This window comes from Xiphophorus maculatus, chromosome 23 (genome assembly GCF_002775205.1).
Source record: "Xiphophorus maculatus strain JP 163 A chromosome 23, X_maculatus-5.0-male, whole genome shotgun sequence".
Taxonomy (NCBI): Eukaryota; Metazoa; Chordata; class Actinopteri; order Cyprinodontiformes; family Poeciliidae; genus Xiphophorus; species Xiphophorus maculatus.
Window position 1 is genome coordinate 11,350,780 of NC_036465.1, and position 27,565 is coordinate 11,378,344.

Here is a 27,565-nt window from a genome sequence, read left to right on the forward strand (position 1 = left end):
AGTTAATTTCTTTAATTTCTTTTAACTTTTAGTTAATCAGGTGAGTTATTAAAAACAAATTCTTATTTATAGTTTCACTTGGTGTGGATTTTCAGTTGAATCTTTTCATGTTTATGAGTTTACATATTTTATCTACTTTTGTTTAAAATTGTTCAGCTGGCTGTAGTTTTATAACTTACCCCAGAATGTGTAGGGTTGAAATTTGTTAGTTTACTAATATTGTACATTATATTACAAAAACAACAAAATTTTGTGGAACATCGTTCAAATAGTTGAGGGATGTGATATAAATATTCTGTAAATTAGAATATACATGACGATGAGTGTTGTTTATCAGATTAAAAGCGTCTTTTAATCCTATAAACAGGTATTAAGCATAATTTTCAGTAAGCCCACAGTTCCTTTCAAATAGTTTTTTTTATTATTCTGATCTAATATTCTAATTTTAAATGTCAAGTTCTTTTTTTACTCTAAATGGAAAATCATCAAACTTCCATCTGTGTGTAATTCATCTATATAATGTGATAAAGTTCCTAAAATGAAGGAAGTACATTTTCACTAATACATCTAATTTATTGAATGGTGTCTGGAGACATACAGGTGTAGTAGGAGCTACAGCGCCCACTATTGGTGAATAAGGGATGTTGTAATTGAACTCCTACTTGGCTTCACTAAAGAGAAAGTTTTATTTCTTGTAAATGAGAAAGCAAAGAAAAATAATGCTAGTCATACAAATGTTTTATAAAAGACAAATAAAAAAAGCAACATGAAAAAATGACAGCTGCAACAGTAAGTTAGGTAAGTTATAGAAACTCACGAGATTACATTGAGAGTTATGGGATTCTTTATGATTTGCTTTTCATTTTTACAAAGTTTCAACAATTCATACAGATAGCTATTGTAGTCAGTGTGCTCTGACTACAATGTTACTTATGACTGTATTAATGGGTTTCAAACAAAGATAGTCATTTATTTTAATTTGTATTTAATTAAATTATTCTACAAATTGTTCTTTGTAGAATAATTTCATTGCAGCAATAGTGTTCAATTGCAACTTGTACTTGACAATAAATCTGAACTGAGTTTGTCAAATGTTGCCTTAAGATAAGTCAGAGTCCATCCAACATTCCAAATGCATTATTGATGCTCAGAGCATAAATGCATGAAGTTAGAAACAAAATATTCCCACCAAATATTGGATCCAAGTAACTCCTTGCTATTTGGATGTTGCCCAAATTTAATGATGATTGTATTGTGCAGCTCTGCATCACAGCTCATTCATATTATATTGTGAGTGTTGTCTTCCGAAACACTAACCCACATGGCAACACTGGTTACAGCTTGTACTCGTGCAAGTAAATTTGCAGACTGAGCTTTTGTACCACTATGCAGATTTTGTAAGCTCTCTGGCCTCTAAACTACACCCATTCTTTGGGTCAAAGGTGAAGTTTTCCTGTAGCGACATAATGCGACTGAACACTGAGGTGAGGAGAGCTGCAGCTGGTAGAGTAGTAGTATTTGTTTCTCAAGCAGCAGAGTCGAGTAGCGATGAGGGAACTGTGGAAAAAAAGCAACCAGAAGCCCAGCTCTCCCTTCGCTAATCCCTCCTCCCTTCATCCTTCTCCTTCTCCAGAATTCCAAATGGCTATGAATGTTTTTTTTTTTCCTGCCTGCTTTGCTCAGAGCTGCGTATTAACAATTGCATTGCGCTGCAAATGGCATCTCCATGGTATGGGCTGACCTTCCCTCCTCTACAGAGGGCACGCCAGTAAATCCATTTCTCCAGAGATGCGGTTCACTGAATAACAAATCACGAGGCCAGACGTGGTTTTCTCTTCTGTTAAGAAGCCTTTAGCTGGAAGCGTCCCTCGCAGGGAGAGCAACACCAGGAGTTTATTATGAAGAAAGGGGAGTTGACAAGCACACAATCTGTTGCCAGGGAACTATACCTCCAAACACATGAAGCCTAATCTATTTTGCTTTTCCTCCTCCTCGTCCTCCAGTTCTCTTCTGATTATAGTCGAGTAAATTACACATATTATTCCCTTCAAAAAAAGCAATAAGGCATTGTGTATAAATAAAATGCAGTACTCTCTAGTTTACACACAAGCAGCAAACACAATGACACCCTCAGCATCATCTGGGAACAATGCAGAGTCCTATTTCTTTCCTGATATCGCACAGTTTCTGCACGTATTCCTGCATCTCATTTCCGATGTTCTCCCCTCTGAACCAGCTCTGCAGAATATCAGCTACCTGTCAGAATCTGTTAATGCCCACATTTCATAATACACCTTATCTTGCTTCATGACCAATGTAGCGTTATTTACACCTTGCAAACAAAATAGCTGCTGCACTGCTGATGCCGATAAGGGCCTTTAGTCACATAATAAAGTGACAAGCAGCCAGATTACAATTTGGTGATTTACCCTACATTTGTTCCTGTGACCTGAACCAAACAGCCAATTTTAACAGACACTGCTGTTCAGTTAGAGATAGACCTGATGAACTGTGTTTCATTTCTTTGTACTGAATCAGCTTATGATGTTTTTCTCTGTAATTTGAGCTTCATTTGGAAAGACAAACAAAAAAAACAGATATTCGGGTTCATACCGTTTTAATGAAATTGTGTTTTAGTTCTTGGTGATAATGTAATTTCTTAAATACAGAGCAGTGCAATAGTCTTCATACTCCTTTAGCAGTTCTTTACATTTTGCATTCCAGAAGAAACCTAGCAGCAAAAATCTTGACACCGGGGTTGAGGTGTCAACCCCGGCAATACAACTGCCAGCAATACAACTGCCCTAAATATACAGCCAGAGCTACAATAGGATGACTGGCCTTGTGGCAAAATATGAAAATTAAAGTTGACAGGCGCTCCCCATCTGATTATGTTTGAGCTGTTTTGTGAAAAATGACAAAGTCTGTAAATATGTAAAGCTGGTAGAGGCAAACCTCAAAAAGGCTTGAAGATATAACTGCAGTGAAAGATGGTCCTACACAAAGTCACACATTTCTCAGATTTTTAACTGTAACCCCAAAACAGGAGTTTTAGTTTCAATGTTTTTACATAACCTTGTGTTTGTTGGTCACTTAAAATTAAATAAAACATGTTGAAATTCCGATGAACATGCCTTCAGAAACTGCTCATGTTTGGCTTTTATCTGGCTATGGTGATTTTGGAGTTTTCTTTCGGCTTCTTCCACACTGAGTGGGTCACCTATCACTGGAAATACTGCCACCCGCTTCATCTGTTTAGTGTCTCTAATTCTCTCGAATGAAATGCTCTCTCTAATTATTATGGCATTTAGAAACTAAACATCATTTGTAAACTATAACTGCCCCTTTTCTCTCACATAGTGCAACCAACAATCCTCAAAACTCAACTTGTAAATAGAGTCTAGTTGTGTGTAATTCCATTTATCCAGGAGTTCTGTGAAAGCATCAGTGTTTTTTGGGAAACATTAGTGAATAAACAGCTTCATGAAAACCAAGACAAACAACAGACAGATCAGGGTCATGGTAGTTTTAGAGACGTTTAATGCAGGACTGGGGCATGAAACAATATTGCAACCTTTGAAAATCAAACAGAGCACAGACCCGGGTTACTAGATCCAAACAGGTGACCTCTGAAGATAATTAGGAATATCTTATTTAGGAATATCACCAAACATACTGTAGTTCTTAAGCAAGAGTAGCATTTCTTAATAAATCTTTAAGTAAGCAGTTACTCAATTTTACTCAAATTTATGTGCACCAAGGAACTGTTATACAAAAGCTGTATGAATGTAGCAACTGACTCACCTTTCCTCCTGCTTTAGACAGAAGGCAGGAATAATAAATACATTCTAAAAACAGGAGAAAAAAAACCTTTGCTTTGAGTTCATTTTATGATCATTCAAATATGCGGCCCATTCCTTGAAGAAAAAGCTATAAAGAGAGAAAAATAGAAATAATTAATAAAAAAAATATCAATAAACAAATAAAATTATTCCAGTGAGTTTTTTTTAGAACATTACTGTCTTATTTCCAAATTGTTCATAATATTTCTTCATTGTTTAGATAAATGTTTTGAAGCTGTAATTTTGACAAAATGTTATCCATGTTACCAGCTGTTTCCCTCATGTCTTTGGTCTACTGTGTTCAGAGGAGATTTATGAAAACTGAAAAGTTTTACATCTTAAGGGGGGAAAAAACAGAGAAGAAGTATTGATTTGTGACCTGACACACGCGGGACACAGACGTGCTAAGAGCCCTCAGAGTGCGAGCAGGCTCATTCCTCCTGACTCGTGCGGAGATGTAGCCAGCAAATGGTCTTGCAGGGATGCCCAGAGCTCAACCTGATAAGTGCATCTAACACACTCTCCCCCGTGTTGGAGGCAGATTACACTCGAGCGCGTGCGTGGCTGGTGAGAATGGGCCTCGTACCAGCTTTATTAAATAAGTGGTGGTCCTGCCTGGTGAAATGGAGCAGTGAGGAAGAGTTACATGCACCGCCTCCTCTGCAGTGTTGGTGGACCGCCAGCATCACCATAAGCAGTCAGTCAATAGGCTGACTCAACAGTGTGTGAAATTAAGAGGGAAATAGAAGTAGACAGACATTAAGCCTTTCTCCCACTCCTCCTCACCCTCTCAGACGCCAGACAGCAGCTAATGCACCCCCTCCGCCCCTCAGAGCCCCCTCACGCTGCTATCACACACCAGCAGCAGCAGCACTCTGCTACTTGTCAACTGCTTCTCAGATTAAAAAGAAAAAAAAGCTGCACAGGCTACAGTGACCTCCTTTGACAGCATTAATGTAAATATCATACTGAGACAGATTTCACAGACGTCTGTTTCTGCAAGTTATAGGTTTAATAAAAGCTAAAGAGAAGGAGTGTAAACATGTTCACACACAGCCACATGGCAGGGAGCTCTAAGCTGCGTCTGCAGGACGAGGTTTTCTCTGACAGGCTCTCCTGTGTGGACAAACATCAGCTGTTTGTGCCATGACAACATAAAGCGGGAATTTCATGCATCTGAAAAAGGAGAACAAACCAATGCAATTCTGTTTGAAATTCACACGATTAAAATATCTGCTACGGAACCAGACATCTACTGTCAGGTATCCACAGGGAATATGTTTAGAATAGCTACCATTTTCCCAAATTTCTTTCTTCTCCTTGATATGTTAATACAGGTCATGTTTTTTTGTGTTTGAAACAAACTCCTTTCTGCTGAGAGCCTCATTTTGTCAAAGCAGGGAGGAGTCACATTTCCATACCAAATGTCTGGGTTAAAATGCAACTACTATTAAGGAAATTTTCAACAGTGGCCTGATGATAAAACAGGCAGTTGCCAAGGTAATATGCTAAACAGTTTCATTGACTGTGAGTTGAACTATGAGAGCTGCATCCAAAATGGAGTCTGGGGGTTTAACTGGATCCTGCTGAGTGGAAATAAATTCAGCTTTTAACTCAATGATATTAATAGATGGTTTGCAACAACAGGCAGAAAGCTAGATTAAGATATATTCACTAATCATGTCACTTTTGGAAAGTAACTGAAGTGTGGGGAATGTTATTTGAATTTCAAGTCAAATTAAGTTATTTATTGCTTGATTGGGAAACATTAAAATTTAATTACATTCTTTGATCCAAAGCCCACATTTGACTCTAGACTGTCAGGCTATGTGGACAACATAACCCTGGTAGAGTTGTAGTTTTGACATAGAGCTTTGAGTTTCAGTTTTTGTTATGTTTGTGTCGGTTCATTATATAAAATGTGGATAAAATACAATGATGTTTGTTGTTATATTCTTTCAGCAATGGCTCTTTCTTTTTCCATAAATGCCAGATCTGTAATGAACAAACTAAAAGTTCAGTCCACAGACATTTACACCTGAACTGTGGATCTCTGCAGCTCCTCCAGAGTCATCTTTGGCCCTTCATATTTTTCAACAATGGATTGAACTAATAATTGTTATCTGTTTGGACAAATGCTCTAATCTTAGGATGATGTTGATTTATGATGTCAGAGTAAAGGTGGGGGAAAAAATGCACCTTTCAAATTTTATTTGCAATACACTTTGAAAATGCAACATAATTTCCCTTTGAGTTCAAAGTTTTGCATTCGTTTGAGTTTGTTACATAAAATCTGATCAAACTACATTTCAAAACTTAAAAAGTTCAAGAGATATAAAACATTTGTATTGTTTATGAATCTCAGACGTGATCCGGTTAATTATATAGTCACCATTTCTTTTAATAAAACAATATTTTTGTTGCAAAAACTCGGGCGTGGGAGGAGTTTGGAGAGGCCATGGAGAAAGACTTCCGCACGGCTTCGAGGCGATTCTGGTCCACCATCCAGCGTCTCAGGGGGGGGAAGCGGTGCAGCACCAACACTGTTTATAGTGGGGATGGTGTACTGCTGACCTCTACTCGGGACGTTGTGGGTCGGTGGGCAGAGTACTTCGAAGACCTCCTCAATCCCACCAACATGCCTTCCACTGAGGAAGCGGAGCCTGGGGACTCTGGGTTGGGCTCTCCAATCTCTGGGGACGAGGTCGCCGAGGTGGTTAAAAAGCTCCTCGGTGGCAAGGCTCCGGGGGTGGATGAGATCCGCCCGGAGTTCCTTAAGGCTCTGGATGTTGTAGGGTTGTGTTGGTTGACGCGACTCTGCAATATCACATGGACATCGGGGGCAGTTCCCCTGGATTGGCAGACTGGGGTGGTGGTCCCCCTGTTCAAAAAGGGGGACTGGAGGGTGTGCTCCAATTATAGAGGGGTCACACTCTTAAGCCTCCCTGGCAAGGTCTATTCAGGGGTCCTGGAGAGGAGGGTCCGTCGGATAGTCGAACCTCGGATTCAGGAAGAGCAGTGTGGCTTTCGTCCTGGTCGTGGAACACTGGACCAGCTCTACACCCTCGGCAGGGTCCTGGAGGGTGCATGGGAGTTCGCCCAACCAGTCTACATGTGTTTTGTGGACTTGGAGAAGGCGTTCGACCGTGTCCCTCGGGGAGCCCTGTGGGGGGTTCTCCGGGAGTATGGGGTACCGGGCCCTTTGATACGGGCTGTCAGGTCCCTGTATGACCGGTGTCAGAGTCTGGTCCGCATTGCCGGCAGTAAGTCGGGCTCGTTTCCGGTGAGAGTTGGACTCCGCCAGGGCTGCCCTTTGTCACCGATTCTGTTCATCACTTTCATGGACAGAATTTCTAGGCGCAGCCAAGGTGTTGAGGGGATCCGATTTGGTGGCCTTAGGATCTCATCTCTGCTTTTTGCAGACGATGTGGTCCTACTGGCCTCATCAGGTCATGATCTGCAGCTCTCGCTGGAGCGGTTCGCAGCCGAGTGTGAAGCGGCCGGGATGGGGATCAGTGCCTCCAAATCCGAGGCCATGGTCTTGAGCCGGAAAAGGGTAGAGTGCCTTCTCCGGGTCAGGGGGGGTGTCCTGCCCCAAGTGGAGGAGTTTAAGTATCTCGGGATCTTGTTCACGAATGGGGGAAGAAGGGAGCGGGAGATCGACAGGCGGATTGGCGCAGCGTCTGCTGTCAAGCGGGCGTTGTACCGGTCCGTCGTGGTGAAGAGAGAGCTGAGCCAAAAAGCGAAGCTCTCGATTTACCGGTCGATCTACGTTCCCACCCTCATCTATGGTCATGAGCTTTGGGTCATGACCGAAAGAACGAGATCGCAGATACAAGCGGCCGAAATGGGTTTTCTCCATAGGGTGGCTGGGCTCTCCCTTAGAGATAGGGTGAGAAGCTCAGTCATCCGGGAGGGACTCAGAGTAGAGCCGCTGCTCCTTCACATCGAGAGGAGCCAGTTGAGGTGGCTTGGGCATCTGGTCAGGAGGCCTCCTGGACGCCTCCCTGGTGAGGTGTTCTGGGCACGTCCCACCGGGAGGAGGCCCCGGGGAAGACCCAGGACACGCTGGAGGGACTATGTCTCTCGGCTGGCCTGGGAACGCCTCGGGATTCCCCCGGAAGAGCTGGAAGAAGTGGCCGGGGAGAGGGAAGTCTGGGCCTCCCTTCTGAAGCTGCTACCCCCGCGACCCGACCTCGGATAAGCGGAAGAAGATGGATGGATGGATGGATGGAATATTTTTGGAACAACAAAGAATTAAAAGATTTTGCATATTTAAGAAAACTTTGAGAAATATTTAACCTTTTCAACAATTTCATCTCAATTTCAGAAATAATGAGTATTCAGTGTTTAAGAATTGGTTGTAGTGATTTTAATGATTCAAAAGGTCTGTTGTTGTTCTCTGCTTGCCAAAAGCAGCAGGATAAAGGTAAACTCCTGAGGATCAGAACTAAAAAGAAGACAATGTCTGTGGAGACGCTTCAGATGGGTATTGACCAAAGGGGGGAAAAGCTGATGGAATTTCATTGACCTATGGCAAACTGCAACGTGTTACACAACCAGATCAATGTGCTCCTTCCCTCCTGCGCCCCCTGGCCGCCTCTCTCTGGGGGACTGTTAATGCTCAAACTTGTTCTCATTGAGGAATCGAGAGGCATTGTAACTGCTGAACATGCTGACAGACATTTGTGAGAGGGCTGTGTGAGGCTCTAAAGAATGCTTGGTGTGTCTCATCTGCGAGGATGGAGAGCTGCTTTTAGAATATTCCCTTTCTGACTCCAGTGGGAACGATATGGAGATGGGGAGATTCTGTGATGTGGAAGGTTCTGCACAGATGATGCATGTGATTCTCTTGCTCTTGGAGACATTTTATATTCACGCTGCTGATGTGCCGCATTCATGTTCTGTGACCAAGGTCAGCGAGTGAAGATATCTGATTAAATCCCTTCTGCTTGATTTGTGGGTTTTACAAGGACACCATGCTAGGTCAACATCTCTGACTTATAATAAGTGCAGCTAACACAATGTCAGGGTTTCACGTGGATGCAGATAGAAATCTCTTGAGGAGAAAATTAAAAGAAAAACAGCAGCTGGACATGGTGTGACAAAAGCAGATATCCAAATTTTAATACAAATATGTGCTTCTTTGATTAAATATTAAAATGTTGCTTTAGACGAAAATGCAAAAATACAAAAAAATGCATCAAAGCCTATAAGAATGTGGTGTTGTGATTGATCCATACCTACTTTAATATCTAGGTTTCCATCGTCTAATACAGTCTTAAGGCAGAATGATTATACAGAATGCATTGTCATATAAATAGCCCTATAAGAAGAGGTTTGCACTGTTGTGTACACACATGAGTTGTTATCTTGATAGGAGGCTTGTTTCAACAAATTTGCAGTGTGCAAGTGGCAACATGAGATAACGCCATCCCCCCAGTTGTTATCAGCATGTTTCATTTAGCGGAGCAAACATCATTGCAATCCATGACTGAGCATGCAACACTCACCTCTGTAGAAATCAGACACTTATTTACAAATTGTGTTCTTCTGTGGAACAGGACACTAACAATATTTGCAATCTGTACAAATTAGGTTTGCATAAAAGACAGGTCAGAAACGTAGCAAGTTCAGAGACTTCAGGGTGAATCAAACTATATTAAGGGTCATAAACTAATCAAGCTCAAATTGAGCTGCAGGATAAAACCTTAACTTTGCAGGGAGAATATCCACTTCACTACAAAAAAGCAAAGGAGATTTCCATAGGTTGTAAATAAAATTTATTTAGAATCATAACTAAAATTAAGTCAACTCAGCGGTGGGTATGAACTGTAACATAATTGGTTCAAGAAAAAAAAGGCGTAGGGGTGAAATGTCCAGAGCCATTTCAAAAACCTTTTTAAAAATAGAATACACTCATGTAACTATATAGTGGCAAAAAAAACCACACACACTACAAAAGCCTACACTGTAAAACACAGGGAACAGATTTTAAGTGACTGTGTATCAATTAGAGTTGTATTATTATTCTCCAGGTGAGAGGCAATGCATCAGGCATGGAGGTTATTGGATTTCAAGACTAGCAGATGAAGGGATTTGGTCAATCATGGACCAGGCAATTGATTTTCCTCTCTTTATTTGCTGAACTTGGCGTGAGGCAGAGTGAAACTTCTCTCCCTGGATGCACACACTGAATGTAATTTTACCCATTATCCAACAAGCACCCTTACCACCTGTTTTCTATTTTCATGTGCTGACATTGGGGAGTAGGAGATATCTCGGTGAAATGTCTGTGTAAAAAGAAAATAAAAACAGAAAGTGTAAATAGAGGATGGGAAGAAGTGTGGCTTGAATGAAAATTGAGATTTCTTTTGTACTGTGGGAAGTGTTAGTATAGGATTATGGAGTGAATTTTCCAAAGTGTGCCAAGTGTCAAATCAAATCAACTTAGCATAAATCATCTTTAATGCACTAAGCTGCCTCCCTCTAATCTCAGAAATTCTAAGATAATTTCTAAGAGTTGACTTAAAAGCTTCAGCCAACAATAAGCTGAAGGAAGTATTTTTAATTATAGGTCAAACCAATGAATATATGTCAAATAAACATAGACTTGACTTGTTGTGGACATAAACTTGAAGGATTCATTCATTGGCAGCAGCTGAAGCTTTTCGTTGTTACATTTTCTTCTGTCAATTTATATTCCTTGATTTTTTCCGTCTTGCTGCTCCGGCACGTTTTTGGTTGCTTTTACTTTTGTGGTCTTTATCAGTTGATTTGTCATCATATTTGTATTCCTGCAACTGTCTATCACCCCGTGATATTTTGCAGCACTTGCTGTGGTTGATCATCAATTCCTTGTTTTTATTGCATGGCAATGTTTTTTTTAATTTTAATAAACATGCATTGCAGACATAAAAGTTTCCAATTATGGACTAGAAGAGCTGAATGTGAGCATACAAAAACCTGCCCTAGTTTAGTTTCCCCCTAATGAAACATTTGCATATGCCAACCTATCCTCTAGAGACTATATTGTGAGGTTTACATTTAAGTCTGCATATTGTTTTTCACTCTCTAATCCAAGCTGTAGATTTGTTCATATATGTATGGTACAGATTAGTGAGGTTCTATTCAGAATGTTCTGTCTCCAAAACCAGTTTGACTCTTTTAAAAATAGGTACAGTATTTTCCAAAATCTTGCTCTCAACTAAATTTCTTCTTGGCCATATCTTGGTTTCAGATGTACTGCACTATGGATTTTTTCCTCAGGAATAGTCAACTCCACCGCTGCATTATCCTTTTACGGCCACTTAAGGTAAACTTCTAGTTGCATTCAGGTGCAACTAATATTGTTTTTCTTGCCATATGTTCCTCTAAGTGCTTAGGATGAGGACATAAAGATGAGAAAATCCATTGAAACATAGACAACATACATTCACTGATAATCCAGCTCTTAACATATTTCTCTGTGGTTGCATTTAAGTATCTGTTTATGAGCAAAATTTAGGAAGAAAAAAACTGATTTGTAGTCTCAAAAAGATTTGCCCAACAGGTCACACGAACTGCAGCAGCCAAAGCAATCTCTGATTTTCAAAACGTAACCACCTTTATAAATGGCTGAACACACCTGGCTTTATAGGCAATAGCCAGTGGAGCAAAAAGTGGGTATGCAGTGTATGCAACGCATAGGGGCGCTGCACTAGAGGGGGCGCAAAAACGATGTGGGGATTTTTTTTTCTAGTCAGCATTTTATGTACTTACAGTTAGGATTGTGTAGGAAAAATGCTGATATCTTTGTTTTATAAATACAGTTTTTTGTGGTCAATATTATTTCACCATTTTATTAATGTGGGTTATTAGTTTTGATAAGGCTTCCTATCAAGCTATAAGAATGATAGAAAAGATGCTAACAAAATGCCTCAGACCTGCAGCCCATAGGCGGTTCTAGACACAGGCTAACAGAAGTGGCTCTTTGGCTCAAATATATTAAATTGTGAAATACTGCCCTGTTTTTTTGTTTCATTCTTTTTTAATTGCCCTGTAGGCAACATTTTTTTCACATATACTGTATGTACATTTATTATTGTTGATACTTTAATTAAAAATGAGTTGTACACGTTTATGTCGGTGGTGGTGGTGGTGTGGGGGGCTGACATGTTTGCATACACCTCCGAAAATATGCAGTTGCGCCCCTGGCAACACCCAGACAACAAGATAATTTGCATGGTCTTTAACACAGTTTTGCAAGTTATGCAAATGAAATTTGGCAGTGCAAGCTGTAACTACACGACTCATCTGGGATGCAACAGACGTAAAGTGACACACAGTAAACCCAAAAAAGGTGCCAAGAGTTGACGTTAGTCAGGGTACACAATGCAGATCATTTAAAATGCCTTGATCAGAACCTGGAACTAATACTTGGGATCAGACTAGAATATCACAAACAGATGGAAACAACAACAGTCAGGGAGAAAGATTTGCATGTCCATGTTCCTGGCTAGGGCTTTTGCATAGCTACTGCGCTGAAGTGCAATTGTGGAAAAGACAAAGAAAAATCAGACAGAGTTTTAGTCAGTTTCTCTATTATGCAGGTGTTCTGCTGTTTGGTTGGTTTCAAAATTGGGTTTCTTGTAAATTTGTGGCTGCTTTTGCAATACGTCAAGGTTGTGTTATTAAATTTTAGATTATTTTCAAGTTATAATGGTTGCTTGTCTCTCCCAACCTAATATAAATGTTTTCAGGATCTAAAAAATAATTATTCTGATTGTTTTCTATGTTTTTTTGAATTAATGCATTGGATTAAGACAAAATGTTGTGGAGAACTGCAACAACCCACACCTTATCTGCCTATAGACCTTATCATAATTTAATAAAGTATGAAAATGTGATTTTTTTTTTCCAGTGGACTAGAACAGTCGTGTTTTTCTGTATGAAGACCCTTCAGGAACCAAGCCAACACCTGGTTTTAATGTGCAGCTGTCTTACTGTTTGAATCAGCACACACAAAGAACATTCACTGACGCTGCAACATGATACATGAATAATCTTTCATAGAATTTGGTTTTTATATAAATCATTTGCCATCCAATTGTTGCATGCCTGAAAACTAACAGTATGGCTGTGTGTCTGCTCATAAAGATCTGTGTTTACCTCCAGGTGCATCCAAATTAGCTCAGCTGTGACATAAAGTGCAAATGACACAATTCTCAGTAACAGAACCCATTTGAATTTCATTCTTTGGGGAGCATCTAAAGCTCAGAGGTTTGGAAATCCTGCTTGAGTATCAAATTCTACATGGTTCACTGATTTCTTTGCATGGAAACACACAGACTTCATCCCACACGTTCATGCACTCCCATGGAAACCACCTGTTTTTTCCAGTTCACACGTACGGGGAAAAACACGAACAAACCGTTCAGGTCATGCACAGTTGCACACAGAGATGCACATGCACACCCAGAAGGAGTGAGAACTATCTGTGGACCCAGTCATGCTTCACCCATGCAGAGGTGTTTGTTGGCTGTGGGAGTTATCATTGGCCATGGAGGCTTATTCCCCTGCCAGAAGACACTGTGCCATGAAATGAGTGATAACGGCACACAGCTATGACTGGCTCGCACAGCAGCAGGACATGCAGAACCTGCCCGAGATGAAGGAGGGATGCGAATATATGAACATACATCATGCAGCTGAACTCAATCCCTCCCTCCCTCATTCTTTCTCCTAATGACGTGTGCATTTACGTTCCATTAGCTTTGAACGGCTAAACAGGATTGAGGAGGAAGCTCACTCAAAGGGGAAACCACATTTTTCTGACGGAAGGCAAAAAGTTATTTGTTGCGATGTCAAGCTCAAAAATGGAATGTGCGTTGATTTAATAAGCTGAGATGAAAATTGATGAGACATGAGCAGAACTTTGAGTCATATGGGGCTTTATTTTATTCAAGTGATTCAATTTATTGACTATAATGTTGCAATCTATTGGAAGAATTATGTTGTTTGTACAGAGAGGACTTTGAGGGCAGTAAAAATATGTCATAATTCACAATATCTTAGATACACAAGGTAAAAATATAGATTTTTCCTTTGGACATACTGAGGGTTTTTCCTCTAGTACAGTATGGGTGTATAAAACACATCAACTTCACAAGATGAGATGGTACATGATATCTGACTTACAAGAAAGAGACAAGAATCTTGCATTATTTGGTAAAACTAATTGATTCGTTTTTGCAAACACAGTCAGGATTTCATTTTAGGAACTGTATAAGAAAGAATCCAAAATTACAACAGAATAAATCAGTCCAGGTTTGTTGAGTTCATATAATGCATTTTTGTCTGAGTCTAAGATGGTTTTAATGGCCAAAAAAGCTTTGAAAATCTCTATTGAGTGTAGGCCTATCAGGTTCACATGTAACCAGTTCAGACATTTTAGATTTTGAACTATAGATAAACATCTCCAGTCCAGATTTCTTAAAAGCAGAGAAACTTCCCTTTATTCTACTGCCAAAGAAGAGTCTGCAGCAGATGATACCTTTAGCAGTATCAGTAGCGATAGAAAAGCAAAAAAAATTGTGTCAAGATACTTATTTAAGATGTTATTTTGTTTTTGGGGATTTCACAAATACAATAGAGGTTTCATAAACCAAACACTGTCTTTAATAAACTCTGATCAGTGAAGAATCATCCAAAGTCTAACCAGCTAAAATATTTAATATTTTGAACGAAAAGTGGTTCAATGCAACCCAAAGTCTTTAATTTTGCCAATTATATCCTGATATACAAAACTAAGATATTGCTAGAAATTAGGATATTGCTAAAAAGCAATATCACCATATCAAATACAGACAATGCGAGGCGTTCTTGCTGTGCTTTTGAATCATTTGTATCATGTTTGTCACCATTTCTTTTTTCTTCAGAGTATACAAAATGCTACAGATGATTTACAACTAGTGATGTCTTCTTCTAAGTTTGTGTTGTTAGATAGTCCAACCAGTGTGCAGCTTCTATCATTAACCTCTAATAAAACCATAAACTACTTGACAACTGCATCTTGCTGTAGTTTAAAATGAATCTCAGACACAGATATGAATGTTTGTGGTTGTTATTTCAAGAGTTACCGCTGATCTCCAAGCAATTTCAAGTCAGAAAGGCAGCTCTCTGAGGAGAAACTTCCTAGATAAGCTGAAGAAGTTCCAGATAAGTACTGCAGAACCACATCATTACAGTTCTGAAGAATGTGCAAAGTTTCTGTAGAAACACAAGCGGTTTTCCTGGTGGTTGGCATTAGAGCATAGAGAAACAGAAAAAAATGGAAATACTTTATGCATACTTTAAGAAAAGGAATGAGAATAGCTTGATCAATTAAACTGTTTGTGAATTGTTCAGAACAATTGTGAATTGTTCTGATGAAAATGTGGAACTGGAAAATGTTCCCATTTCTATGTTTTTTTTAAATTTATTTATTTTAATCGTCCCGCAAGGGGTCTTTTTGTGGGCTCTAGTGTCCCTTTTTCAAAGTAGGCTGACAGGAAAGGGGGAAGGCATGCAGTAAACATCGTCGGGTCTGGGAGTCGAACCTGCGACAGCCGCGTCGAGGCTACGTTTGCCTGAATGTGGGTCGCGCTAACCCCTCCGCCACCACGGCACGCCCTTCCTGTTTGTATTTAACGTGCAGATTGACATCAGGTTTCTCAAACAGAAATTACTTGTCAGGTTTCAATTAAAGAATACCACATAGATTTGTTCTTACATCATCTCTATCTGGTTCATGTCCATGCATGTTGATTCAGTCACGGCAGTTTCAGCACTGAAACAAAGGCAGTCATTAACTTTTAGGAGTTCTATGATTGATGTGAAAGAGCAGCCAATTAAAAATGTTCTCTGCTGGCTGTGCACATGTGAACTTTGACCTCACATAATGGGATGTTTTATTTTTTCCCCATGTAAGCTGTAAGTGTGTACAACTTTAACCAATTGAGCGTCAGTGAATCAAAATCAAAATCTAAGCAAACCTTTAGAGATGTACTGAAATGTATGGTGCGAGTAAATTTGCAATTAAAATTTGCACAACCTACAAATTTTACTTACAAATGTAGCATAATACAAATGGCAAAAGATTTCTAATCAAGAAGCAAGGTTTCCTTCCTGTAAAATTTGCAGTGCTTCTGCTGGCTCCTTATTGGAAATATTGCCAATTTTATCATTTTCAAATTACTTTGGAAAAGTTATTTTCTTACTTTTTGTGCAAAGTTTAGATAATAGATATACAGAACAGATTTGTTTTCCAGAGACTCTTGACTCCTGGTTAATTGTTTTTTGTTCTGTAGTTTTAAACTTTGTTGCATCAAATTGCATCGAGCTATAAGACACTAAAAAACTCCCATGTTTAAGGCTAAAAAAACATTCATTGACAAATTAGAGCAAGGGTAAGCAACCTTTTCCATTGAGGGAAACATTTTTAGAAATAAAACTCGCCTAGAGCCACACAAAGACATTTTTAAATATGTACTCTGCAAAATGTTTTATCATGAAACCTAAAACCATTGAAATAAAATTTACTTCTATTTTCAGATTGTGGATTTTACATTAAAACTTACAGAAAACAACTCCTGAAATGATCATTTCTTATTACGTATATAATCAAAAGAGAAGATCCAGAGTGGAGGGACCAAAGTGCCACACTGGCTCTGGAGTCACCGTTTGCAGGATGTCTTCATCTGAGTTTTATTTTGTTATGATCATTATGATGTTTTTCTGTATATTGTGATAGTCTGCAGTCTTTAAGGCATCACAGAGTGAGACTGCACATCCTGAGGTATATATACTTTTCATTCGAAGACGGACATTTTCAAAGCCTTGGTAAAAAAAAAAAAGCAAACACGGCTGTCATAAATCCTGCTGCGGCAAACATTTTAACAGCATTCAGGTGCAGTGATGCTCTTCCTTCCAGCGCCACCTGGTATTTCAAACGATTCTGCACTTCCAACAAAATACTGAACATACATCAGAATGCCTTTATGTCTGTCTGCAGTTCTACTGGTAAACATGGAAACTTGAAAATCACAGTCCTTGAGGCGAAGCAGCCACTGTGCTTTGTTTTCTTAATAATCCCTGAAGTTGTAATTGTTTTTTACCTCGATCTGAATAAACTTAAAGACTTGTTTGAAAAGGTTTTCAGGAGCAATAAAGTCAAGAAGATTATCTTTTAAAAAGTGTCTTTCATTTAGTATTTTGATAATGGATGAAATCAACAGAAGCTGTTGTACAGTAACTTTGTCAGAATGATTGTTTGATGTGCTGATCTCTGCGTGGTGATTTAATCAAAACTGAGCATATTTTCTAAGCCCACTTTCTTTCCTCTGTTGTGTCTTGACTTCAAGGTTACGCCGTTCAAAAAGAAACAGAATTACTTCCAGCTGGAATGCATGTCTTTGAACAAAAGCTTCTTGCAAAACTCTTCTTACCAAAGAAAAGCAAACAATGAAAAACTTTTTTTTATTACATTTCTACATCTAAAGACAGACTATTCACATATTTGGTCTCCTGTGACTTTAATGTTACACTCGAGAGAGAATATTTGATCCAAAAATGAGTTCCTTCTGATTGTTATCATCTGAAGGTGCAGGCGTTTTGAAGGGGTTGACTTAACATTTCTGAAATTCCTCTAAGCATTTTAAAATATGCTGTTTTTTCTGCAGGAACATAAGTTTCTTTAACTGTGACTTTATATCTTCTGATCTAAAGTCAGACCTGGGACTGAAATACAGCATTTTTTGTGCTCGTTTTATGAACCAAAATAAAAAGACAGCCAATTAGTGTGACTATACACATACAGTACCAAAGACAAATGTGTATGACTCGTGAACATTTTGATATTTTTCACATTCTCAACATTAACCTTAATATATTTTGGGAGGATTTTATAAAAATAGTTTCAATAGTGTGGCAAATGCTTTATAGAAATTGCAGCTGCAATCCTGAATTTTAGTTTTAACTTTGTATGAATGGAGAACATCTGTAACAATCAGTTTCTGAAACCTTCACTAGATGAAGGTTTGAACTCTGACTGGGCCATTGTAAAACATAGAGATTTTGTTTTACAAAGGACATAGTTATGAATTTGAAGGATAGTGATGTATTATTTGAAGGATAGTGATCTAAACTTGAAATTTGTCAAATCCTTCAAATTCATTACCTTCAAATTCATAACTATGTCCTTCATTGAATCCATAGATTTTTTTTGTGGATTATAATTCCAAATTCTTTGCAGAAAACTCACCTACTTATGGATTTTTTTCACAGAATATATTCAGAATATTCACTTGAAAATGCAGCTTGAGAGCTGAAATACCTATGCACTTGCTGATTTGCTGCAACCCCAAAGACTGAAAATCAGTAAGACTGAGAATATTATTTACATTGTGAGAGCTAAGACGATTTTGCTGTCCATGAAAATGCATACTTTGTGAAATTTTGTGTGTCAACTATTAAAACAAGCAGTTAGAAGTGTTTTAAATGGATATTAAGTACTTGCTGTTGTCCAGGCCTTGCTTTTCTTTGTTTTGGTATATCACATAAAATTCCAATAAAATACCTTGAAGTTTTTATTTGAAACTCATTAAAATATAAAAAAAAAAGTTTAAGGGGAGTAATATTTTTATAAGGCACCATATGTTAAATCAGTGCTGCTGATCTTATTCAGTAGATTATTACAAAGCAAAAATGATCTGCAAAGTGTACAAGTTGGGAAATTAAGAGAAAATGTTTCTTGCAACAAGCAAGGACATCAATTTGTAAGCAAGCTGAATATCCATGATACTTGATAAATGACTTTAAAAGAGCATGCTAAACAATTCCTTTAGAAACACAATCAGACCTGTGATGACTACTAAAATATTCCCCTGCGTGCCAGAAAATTAACTACTTAATGCACGACCAGCTCACTCTGAAGCTAACAAGTAATCACAGTTTGAATGTTCCAGATTCAGTTTGGGCCAAATAAAAACAGAATGTGTTAATTCTACCGTGCTTCACGCATTGACTTCGACAAACAATCTATTCCAATTAAAGCTGCAGCCCAGGAGACTGCGCAAGGAGGCTGTGCTCCATCGGATCACATCAACCTTTGAAAAAGTCCAGAATGGCTGATTGTGGTTTGGAGGAAAACGGGCCTCTTCAGGAACAACGAGTGTGGGCTGGCAGCTGGTGAAGGGAAAAGGAGGAGGTGGCGGCCGACTGGCTCCAAACAAGTCCAGAAACTTCTACGGCAAATTACATTACAGCAGAGGTATTGGAGGAGAGGGAGGTGCCGGGAGGAGGGCAAAGCCATTAATCCTGGTTGTTGCTTGAGTTTACTGCTCTTAGTGCATGCGTGTGAGGAGACAAATTAATTATGTGGCTGAGATTAATTAGGTGATGTGGGGGGGGGATCTGTGACTGTAAAACTTTAGAGGGCTGCACAGCTGAGTAGACTAATGGGGCGTTCATGAACTCTTAATAGATGCCTCTCTTACGTTGCTAGTGTATAAACAGAGCAGGGAAAGGGAGACAGCAGCATCGACAGGGATCGTATTTCAACATCAGAGAGGCTCTGCAGGTGTTTATAAAGCAGGCTTTTAAATATATTTACATAACGGTCTATAATTTATGTTTTATGCAAGGGATCAAATGATTACTTTAAAGAGATGATGTTGCTTTAACTTACTGCAACAGTTTAGGGAAATTGACTTCAACATTCAGGTAGAAAGGTTTAAATTTCAATCAGATTTCCATGGTAACCTTGAAGGCTCTTGGTTTGTTTTAAGCTTACAATTTTTTAAAAAGTAAGAAACTGTGTAAGCATACAGCTATCATCCCAAAAGAAAAATTGAGCTATGCCCCATTACAACTTTAAAACTTTAATACAGACAATAAAAGTTCAGTAAGGAGTAGCCCAAAATTATTCTCATGTAAAAGTAGCACGACTATAACATCATTTTATCCAAATAAAATTAAAAATTAGACATCCAAATTATTACTCAAATAAAAGGACCAAAAATTGAAAATCAGGGTTTTAAATTTTTTATTTTACCTGCAAACCTGAGCTCTGTGATACCTCCAAGGTGCCGGGAGGAATGAGAGAAGTCATGAGATAATTCATCAATCAGAGAATTAAAGAAAATGATATACTGAAGAAAATCTTTGAACTGAATCTGTTACTGTACAATATTAATTTCAGTGGAAAGCAAAAGCAGTTTCACACGCTAAGTTTTTCTCTTTTGAAATGAAAGTTTACAAGCAGAAAAGCAGACTTTTTGTGACCTTTTCTGCTTTCTGGTGCCTTGTTAGCACATTAAGGGTTCATACTCAGACTTCACAGGTCTTTGAGTTGTTAACATCTTCACCAAACTGTGAATTCAACCTTTAAACTTCCCACTTTAAAAATGGGACAAAGCATTCCGGAGTGAACCAGAAATCGGAAGGATAAGTCTGTAATGATTTCACTCAAGTAAAAGATTTGCTTTTCTTCTTTCCTCTGCAATTAATCTTGTCAGGCAACCTGAAGTTTATGTGGTGTCTCTTTCTTGTAATCTATGGTTTTATTCAGCAGAACCACTGATTTCCTACACTGATGCTTGCAGAACAAATGGAACATTTGAAAAAATTGAGTTATCCATGAATTGCCACTTTTGACATTAAACGTTTGTTTTAGATCACTTTGCAAATATCTGAGTATATTTTACGTTCTATTTATTTCAGTAGTTCAGTTAAAAAACTGAACCAAATACATTATATGAACTCCTCACACACAAAATGTTTGTCAAGTGATTATTTATGTGAATTCTGAGGTTATGGCTTTATCAAAACTTTTGAATATCACATTAGACTAATTAAAAATTATATAAATAGGACTATTATATCCTGTGGCCAACACAATCACGAGGATGACTGCTTGACAGAGGTGGAGGTTAAGGCAAAATAGATCATTGCAAAAGAAAGTAGTTGTGCTGTATCTAAGTGTATTAATGGAAAATTAAGTGAAGGGAAAAGGGATGCACACACAACAAGGATAGTTGGAGTTTCAAGAGCATTGAGAAACATATTCAAGAGTTTTGTGGTAACTCACAAGGCATTGCCTTTTGCTGGAGAAAACGTTTCTAGGGCCTCCACATACAAATATATTCAATACTACCAATGTTTCTTTCTTTATCCCAGCTATTCCTGATGAACTGATATTTAACGTTTTGTGTTTCTTTCTGTGCAAACACTTTTAGACCTACGAAAGCAACTATGTAAATAAGGTTTTATGTGCTTATTATAAGTGTCTCACATAGCAAGGACAACATCAAAGGCACTTCTCTTACACAAATGAGAAATGAGTCTGGATTGCAGCTCAGTGGTCCAAAGGCCTCTTTACAGATGATAGGAACTTTTACATTTCATTTGAAAATCAACACTGATTAGTCTGTGGGAAGAACAAAGAAGCACAAATCCAAGTTGTTTGAGGTCAGCTGAGAGGTTTTCACAGTTAGTCATGACTTGGGGACACTGCTGTGTTGGTCCACTGTGTTTTCTCAATTTTAAAGTGATGCAGTCATCTATCTTAGGGCACTAAAATGGCAAGCTTTATAAAAATGCTAATTTCATTTTCCAACAGGATTCGGTGCCTGCACACAATATCAAAAACACCAATTTTAATGACCATAGCATCATTGAGTTGATCGGTCAACAGGCTGACCTGATCATAATGAACCTATTGATTATTGTGAAGAAAACAAAGAGCAACACCGAAGCAAACAATACAGATTAACTAAAGGCTATGAAAACAATTTGAGCTTCCTTAATACATTAGCAGAACCAGATACTAGTGATGTTTATTTGAAAATAAAAACATAAAACATAACTCAATAAATAAATATTAAACATTACATTGCAATGGCAAAATCAAGTTAATTAATGAAAAGTTGAAATCTTGACTGAAACTAAAGATGTTCTGGTTGCTGTTAATCAAAGACAACTTTAAACTATTGGGTTTTAGAATTGATTTAAAAGATCTCAGTGTTTCAGCAGTTTTGAAATTTTCTTGAAGTTTGTTCTAGAGTAGAGGAACATAAAAGCTGAATGCTGGTTTTGATTCTGGCGATACAGAGTAGAGCTGAACAATCAGACCAGACCAATGGTTTGGAAGGCTGATACAATGACTCCAGGTTGTTTGGTGATTTATAAACTAACAAAAGTATTTTAAAGCCTATTCTTTGAGCTACAGCAAGCAAGTGTAAGGACTTTAAAACTTGGGTGATGTGCTCCCTCTAGTTTGAGTGAGAACGTAAACAGCTTTTTAGGCAGACAGTTGAAGATTAGCATGCATGCAATTTATTCATCTTCTTCCTAAATGGTAGTTATTGCAGGCTGTAGTGTGGAGGGAAAATTAAATTATCTGGATATTTCATTAGTCTTACTTTGACCTAGGGGAAGGTGACACTGACATTGCTACTGTTTTGTGTCTTACTTTCAAAAGCAGTTGAATTCCAGTACATTCCTCCAGATGTAGCTGCCAGCAATGACCCCATCTTGAAAATAAATAATGTTCATTTTGTTGTTTTCCCCATGCAGGCCAGATGACGCACATTTTAGAGATCCTTGATAATCTAAGATCAACCCTGGCCCCTCAAGATCTCTGTTTACCTTCTCCGCCTCTTTCCTTTATGCCTACAGCAAAACGGGTTTTACTCCAAAGCCTCTCTGATTGGGTTACTCAATAATCTCTCCAAAGTGAACACATGCAAAGTGCAGAGAGAGCAGGAAGATATAATTTGCAATCTCTGAGGGCAAAAGGAAAAGAAAAGAAATTCTTGTTGTGGTGTGGATTTAAGGAGCAGCAAGCTTAGAGTCCTGTCTGAAGTCCTGGCATGCCTCTGAGTGCATCCGGGCCACATCCAAATATCACAAAACCTTTTTGGAGCTGAGGTTTTAATGTTTGCGGATGTGATTTGAATAAATAATGCTTTGCCTCTCTTAAAAACTAAGTAAGATGATTGCACCCTTGGGCATAAACAACTTCTCCTTTGATTCTTTTTTTTTTGGTTCAGATTGTGCTCAAATTTTACTTCACCTCTGTCCCCCACTCTTAATTCTCACATGCTATAATAGCAGATAATTAAGTTGTGTAAAGAACCTGCTCTGAAAACAGCTAATGAAGCATCAGACAACAGCTTATTAAACACGCACTAAAATCCAAATGTAGCTCTTCTGATAGCAGGCGGCCAAACTGGAAATCCAAGATAACTCATTATCTGAACTATAAAAGTTAATGCATAGTTTCCTAAACGCATGAGAGGCCGACTAAAACACGGAAGATACAGCTGTTATGCAAGTCACCAGGTGGAGAAATAATGACCCGAGTCATCCTACAAGCAAAGATAAACTGCACAGCGTAAAAATATGTAAAAAAAAGAAGAAAAAAAGAAAGAGAGAGCAGTAGACATGTAAAAAATAAAATAACATCTTTATTATAGTGTTAACTTCTCAGTTTTATAAAAAATATTTACAGTTGAGTTATTGATGAGCAATATCTGGGTTCCATGTTTACATGACTGGCTCTTGCAAACAAAAAAGAAACTGATCACAAAAAGAACAAATTATTGTTCAATATTTAGTGTGTGTGCCTCTAAAAAAATACAGCAGCAATAAATTCCTTCAGAGCCTGAAATACAGTTAGATCTGAACAATGCATTCTCAGATAATGCGAAAGAAAAACGTCTGACAGTAAAAAGCTGCTCAGTGCATATCTTTATGTAACATTACTGGCACCGTGTAAAACGAGTCTGCTGATACGAGCTGAGCTGAAGCTGGTCCACATTCCTCACAGCACAGGGTGTCAATGAAATGGGTGTTTGGAAAAGAAAACCAGCAGTCTGCCCTGATTTTCACCTCACTGTTGGCCATTTCATACATAATGTTTAGGGGGAAACAAAACAGAGCCGACTGCAGGACGTTTCACACCAAGCCAACATCCATTTATACCCACTTTTATATTCCAACCACAGTCTACTGTTAAGTAATTTTGTTTCAAAACTATAATGAAGAATTTTCACTAGCAGGTCACTACTCAAAGTTATTTTGGTTTCATTGGGCTTGTCGTGTTTTACAGGAGTTTATAGCCACAATCAGTGGAGATGGTGGTCATTTTAAGTTAATGGATAATAATATACAGATAAATGAATTGCCTTATCTCCCTTATTAATGAAGTTGTCTAACTACAACAAAAGATAAAGCACATCTGTATGAACTGGTTTGTTTACAGGTTCAAAACGGAAAACGGAACAAACCGAATGGCAACATCTGGGTACAAAGTTAAAGTATGAGCAGGCGAGGGGCTGGATTGACCCAGACTGCCCCCGTAACAAATATACTAGTAAAAAAATAAAATTTTGTTTAAATTTACATTAGCTTTTGTCCCTTCATTTATGTTGTTAGTGAGCTCATTATGCACAAACTCAAACATTTATTTCCAGTTAAATGTTCTTCCCACCAGCTCAAAGAACTTTTTGTTAGGTTGGTGGAAGAACTGGTAGAGTTTCTGCAGGATGGCAGGAGCTACATGAGGGTGTGCTCTGCCCTTCGAGTCGTGCAAACACCGCTCTCGCCCGTGATCCCTCAAACAGTAGAATCCTTTTGTTTTGTTGAAGTAAAAATTTGAAGCGTTTATCTGCGGCTCCAGCTTTAGGAATCTTTCCACTTTTTTCATCTCGGGTAAGGGGTCCTTGATTAGTCTGTCCCCGTCCACAACGAGGATGCTCTCCAGGGGGAAGTACTGCAGCCAGTTCTGCATGTGAACATAGTACAGGCTGCGATTCAGAGCCTTGTACCCCAGGTTGATCTCTCCGTCCTTCACCAGCACCGATTCGATGGGCTGGTAGCGCTTGTGCTTCTGGAGGCGGTTGTAGAAGACCTGGGTGTAGTCCGAGAGCACCCGCTCCGTTGGGTCTCTGAGGATGAGCAACAGCTTGATGTTGGGGTTCATCTGATAGATGCGTTTAGGGACCTTGGCAGAAGTGAAGTAGGCCGGCGTCTTTTCCACCGTCAGCTGTTCGGGGAAGGCATAAGGCATCTGACTGAGGTACCAGGGCAAGCCTTTTTGAAAGTGACTCTCCCAGTCGAAAAAGTGAACTTCATTCTGAGCCGCCACCACGGCGCTGTGCAAACTGAGCATCTCGATCAGAGCCCTCGTGCCCCCCTTCCTCACGCCGATGATTATTATCTGAGGAAGCTGCTGCAGGGTCCCATTGGGGTGGCTGGTGGTGCCGTTGTCGGCGGCCGGTGAGGACGTGGGGGGCGAAGATGACCCCCCGTCCGCCAGGGGCCTGGACGGGAGCGGAGGGGACTGCATAGCGAACAGCAGCAGCCCGAGGAGCAGGGCTGCCATGACAGAGGTCCTGACCCTGGAAGATTTCAGCCTGGCGAATGGAGCAAAACTGTATGCCACATTGAAAGAGCAGCAGCCTGAAGACAAAGGTCTGAGTGAAGGAAAGGTTGTTGTTCTCCTCCTGCAGCAGCAACTGGAAGGAAACAGCTGGATTTAGAGCACAGCAGGTGGACATGCATTAGAAAACCCTTTGTAGCCTCAAAGTCCACATGTTCAAGGAAGTGAGTAGACCTTAATTCCATAATGATGGATGTTTAACAAGGATTCTCTGTTCTTTACAACTACAGTCTACCTCAATATTATGGCAACTATGAAGGGATACTAAATCCCATTTTATCCAAGTGTCTATTATTGTTATATAGTCCCTACAGATAAAATAAAGAATGCTGATAATACATCAACAACATATAAATTAAGAGGCCAATAACAGAAGCAGGTTGGTGGAACTATATCACGCAGCAATTAGAATAGAAATCACATTTTTACTACAACAATAAAGGACGCACGCTTTATCTTCCCCATCACGTTAGAACGCACCGATCTACAAATCCTCCTTTACCTTTCAGACTATAATCCTCCAATCGACAAAGATCTCATTTCCTTCAGTTTGAGTCTCTCTGCTGGCAGAACCGAGGTTTTACGATCCAGCTCCGTTCCGCTGAACCTCCAGCGCGCACAGAGAGAAAACTCCGATCTGGACAGAACTTCACCGGAGCGCGTCCGCTCTGTCTGCTCGGCTTCAGACGGTCCTCCCCGGTTTTTCACTCTCAGAAACTGTCAGCAAGCCCACGCCTACACTACGCCCTCGGGACCACTCCCCCTTCCGACACACGCTGTGGAAATGTCGGGAGGTATTAAACAGGATCACGCCGCTGGTATGTGAGAAAGCAGAGGCGCTTCCAGGAAGTTTAGCAAGGGGCCCCTCAGAGGGGGACCTCTAATAATAGTTGTGGTGCTTGTAGCATGGGCTTTTGTATAAACATTAATACCTGGCATCTGTATACAATGTTGTGTAAAAAAACAAAATTAAACAAAACACAACTTTATTTCCGCTTTACATATTTCTGCTGCTTTTGATTTTGTGTAGCACATAAATATTTCAAATTAATATATTTTAATTTCAGTCAAAAGCTAATGATGTTTTCTAATGATGTCATCGCATTTATTAGAGGTAGGAAAAGCTATCAACACCAACCAGGCTTTAGAGTAAAAAAATAAAAAATAAAAGTGATTTCTGCTTTCACCTGTAATCAAGTTTCAGCAAAAACTTTGATTTTAGTTTTTCATTTCATTCACTCAATAATAAATGTGAGTAGTTCACATCACTATTCACATTAACAGAAAATTAGCTGCTCAGTTCGAAGGCTGTAACAGACATATCTCAAATACACAAAAATACACAACAAATCATCAGCTTATTCAATGTCATATTGCCATATTGCCATACCAAACCGTAATTTTCTCTTTCTTGTTTCTTCGTTGGATCTGATTTGCAGGAGTCTAGCTTTGTAACCCTTTTCTTGATGTTAGAAACTTTTTTGCTCATCTTGTCGTAATTAGATTTAGAATAGGGCATGCTGTGTACCTTTTTGAAATCTGCTGGTCTGATTAAACTATTTCTTGATTCTGCACGTTTCGCAGTAACCGCGGGCCTGGGTTTGACAGGTGATAGATAGTTTTTTTTGTTGTTTTTTAAAAACTCTTTGTTGTTAAAAACTGCAGTGTATTTACATTTACTCAGCTTATCTTTGTCTGATAATACCACTTGTGTGTTAATCTGAAACATGTAACTGTGGCAACAAAACAAAGGACATATGTACACCACGGTATCTTACAATAACTCATATCTTGTCCAGCAGTTCATAGGGCACAAAACATATCAATCTCTGAGGTCTGACATCATCTACAAACTATTATGGGGTAAAACTGTCAGAGCCAAGAAAAACAAAGAACACTTTGTCTCAGTCTGCCACGCCAAAAAACACAGCAAATCTGACAAAGAGGAAAATGAATCCACCTAAAACTGCATTTAATACAGATTTTTTTTCATCACTAACAACAACAGCATGATTCAATATTTTAATTTGTCAGACGCTTTTTTTTAGAAACATTCTGACACACTTTTGACAGCTAATAGGTATCAACTAGGGCCAGTAGGAAAACAGATTACTTTAATAGATATATTTTCATTTACCATAACACACTTGCATAATGTTATTCAAAAATTTTAAAGAGACAGCCAACAAGTTAACTATTAAACATTTATTTACTCTGGGTCAGTCGATGAGGGAGTGTTGGTAGGGAGGAAATTTAAATG

General features: G+C 38.9%; 1 protein-coding gene across 2 annotated transcripts; it reads right to left on the minus strand.

Annotated features, from left to right (window-relative positions):
* Nucleotides 1–23,309: 23,309 nt before the first annotated feature.
* Nucleotides 23,310–26,022, minus strand: hs3st1 (heparan sulfate-glucosamine 3-sulfotransferase 1). 2 transcript variants are annotated; one of them, XM_005802077.2, is made up of 2 exons: nucleotides 25,808–26,022; nucleotides 23,310–25,381 (listed from the first exon to the last, which is right to left on the minus strand). In XM_005802077.2, exon 2 carries the CDS (start codon nucleotides 25,246–25,248, stop codon nucleotides 24,328–24,330), a length of 921 nt encoding a protein of 306 aa, XP_005802134.1. In that variant the 5' UTR covers nucleotides 25,249–25,381; nucleotides 25,808–26,022; the 3' UTR covers nucleotides 23,310–24,327. The 2 variants fall into 2 exon arrangements, with proteins under 2 accessions (XP_005802134.1, XP_023183941.1); XM_023328173.1 differs by having other exon boundaries at nucleotides 23,310–25,395.
* Between the last annotated feature and the right edge of the window lie 1,543 nt (nucleotides 26,023–27,565).

Coding starts and splice junctions, on each gene's coding strand:
- hs3st1 (XM_005802077.2), bottom strand. CDS start 25,248: ATGGCAGCCCTGCTCCTCGGGCTGCTGCTGTTCGCTATGCAGTCCCCT.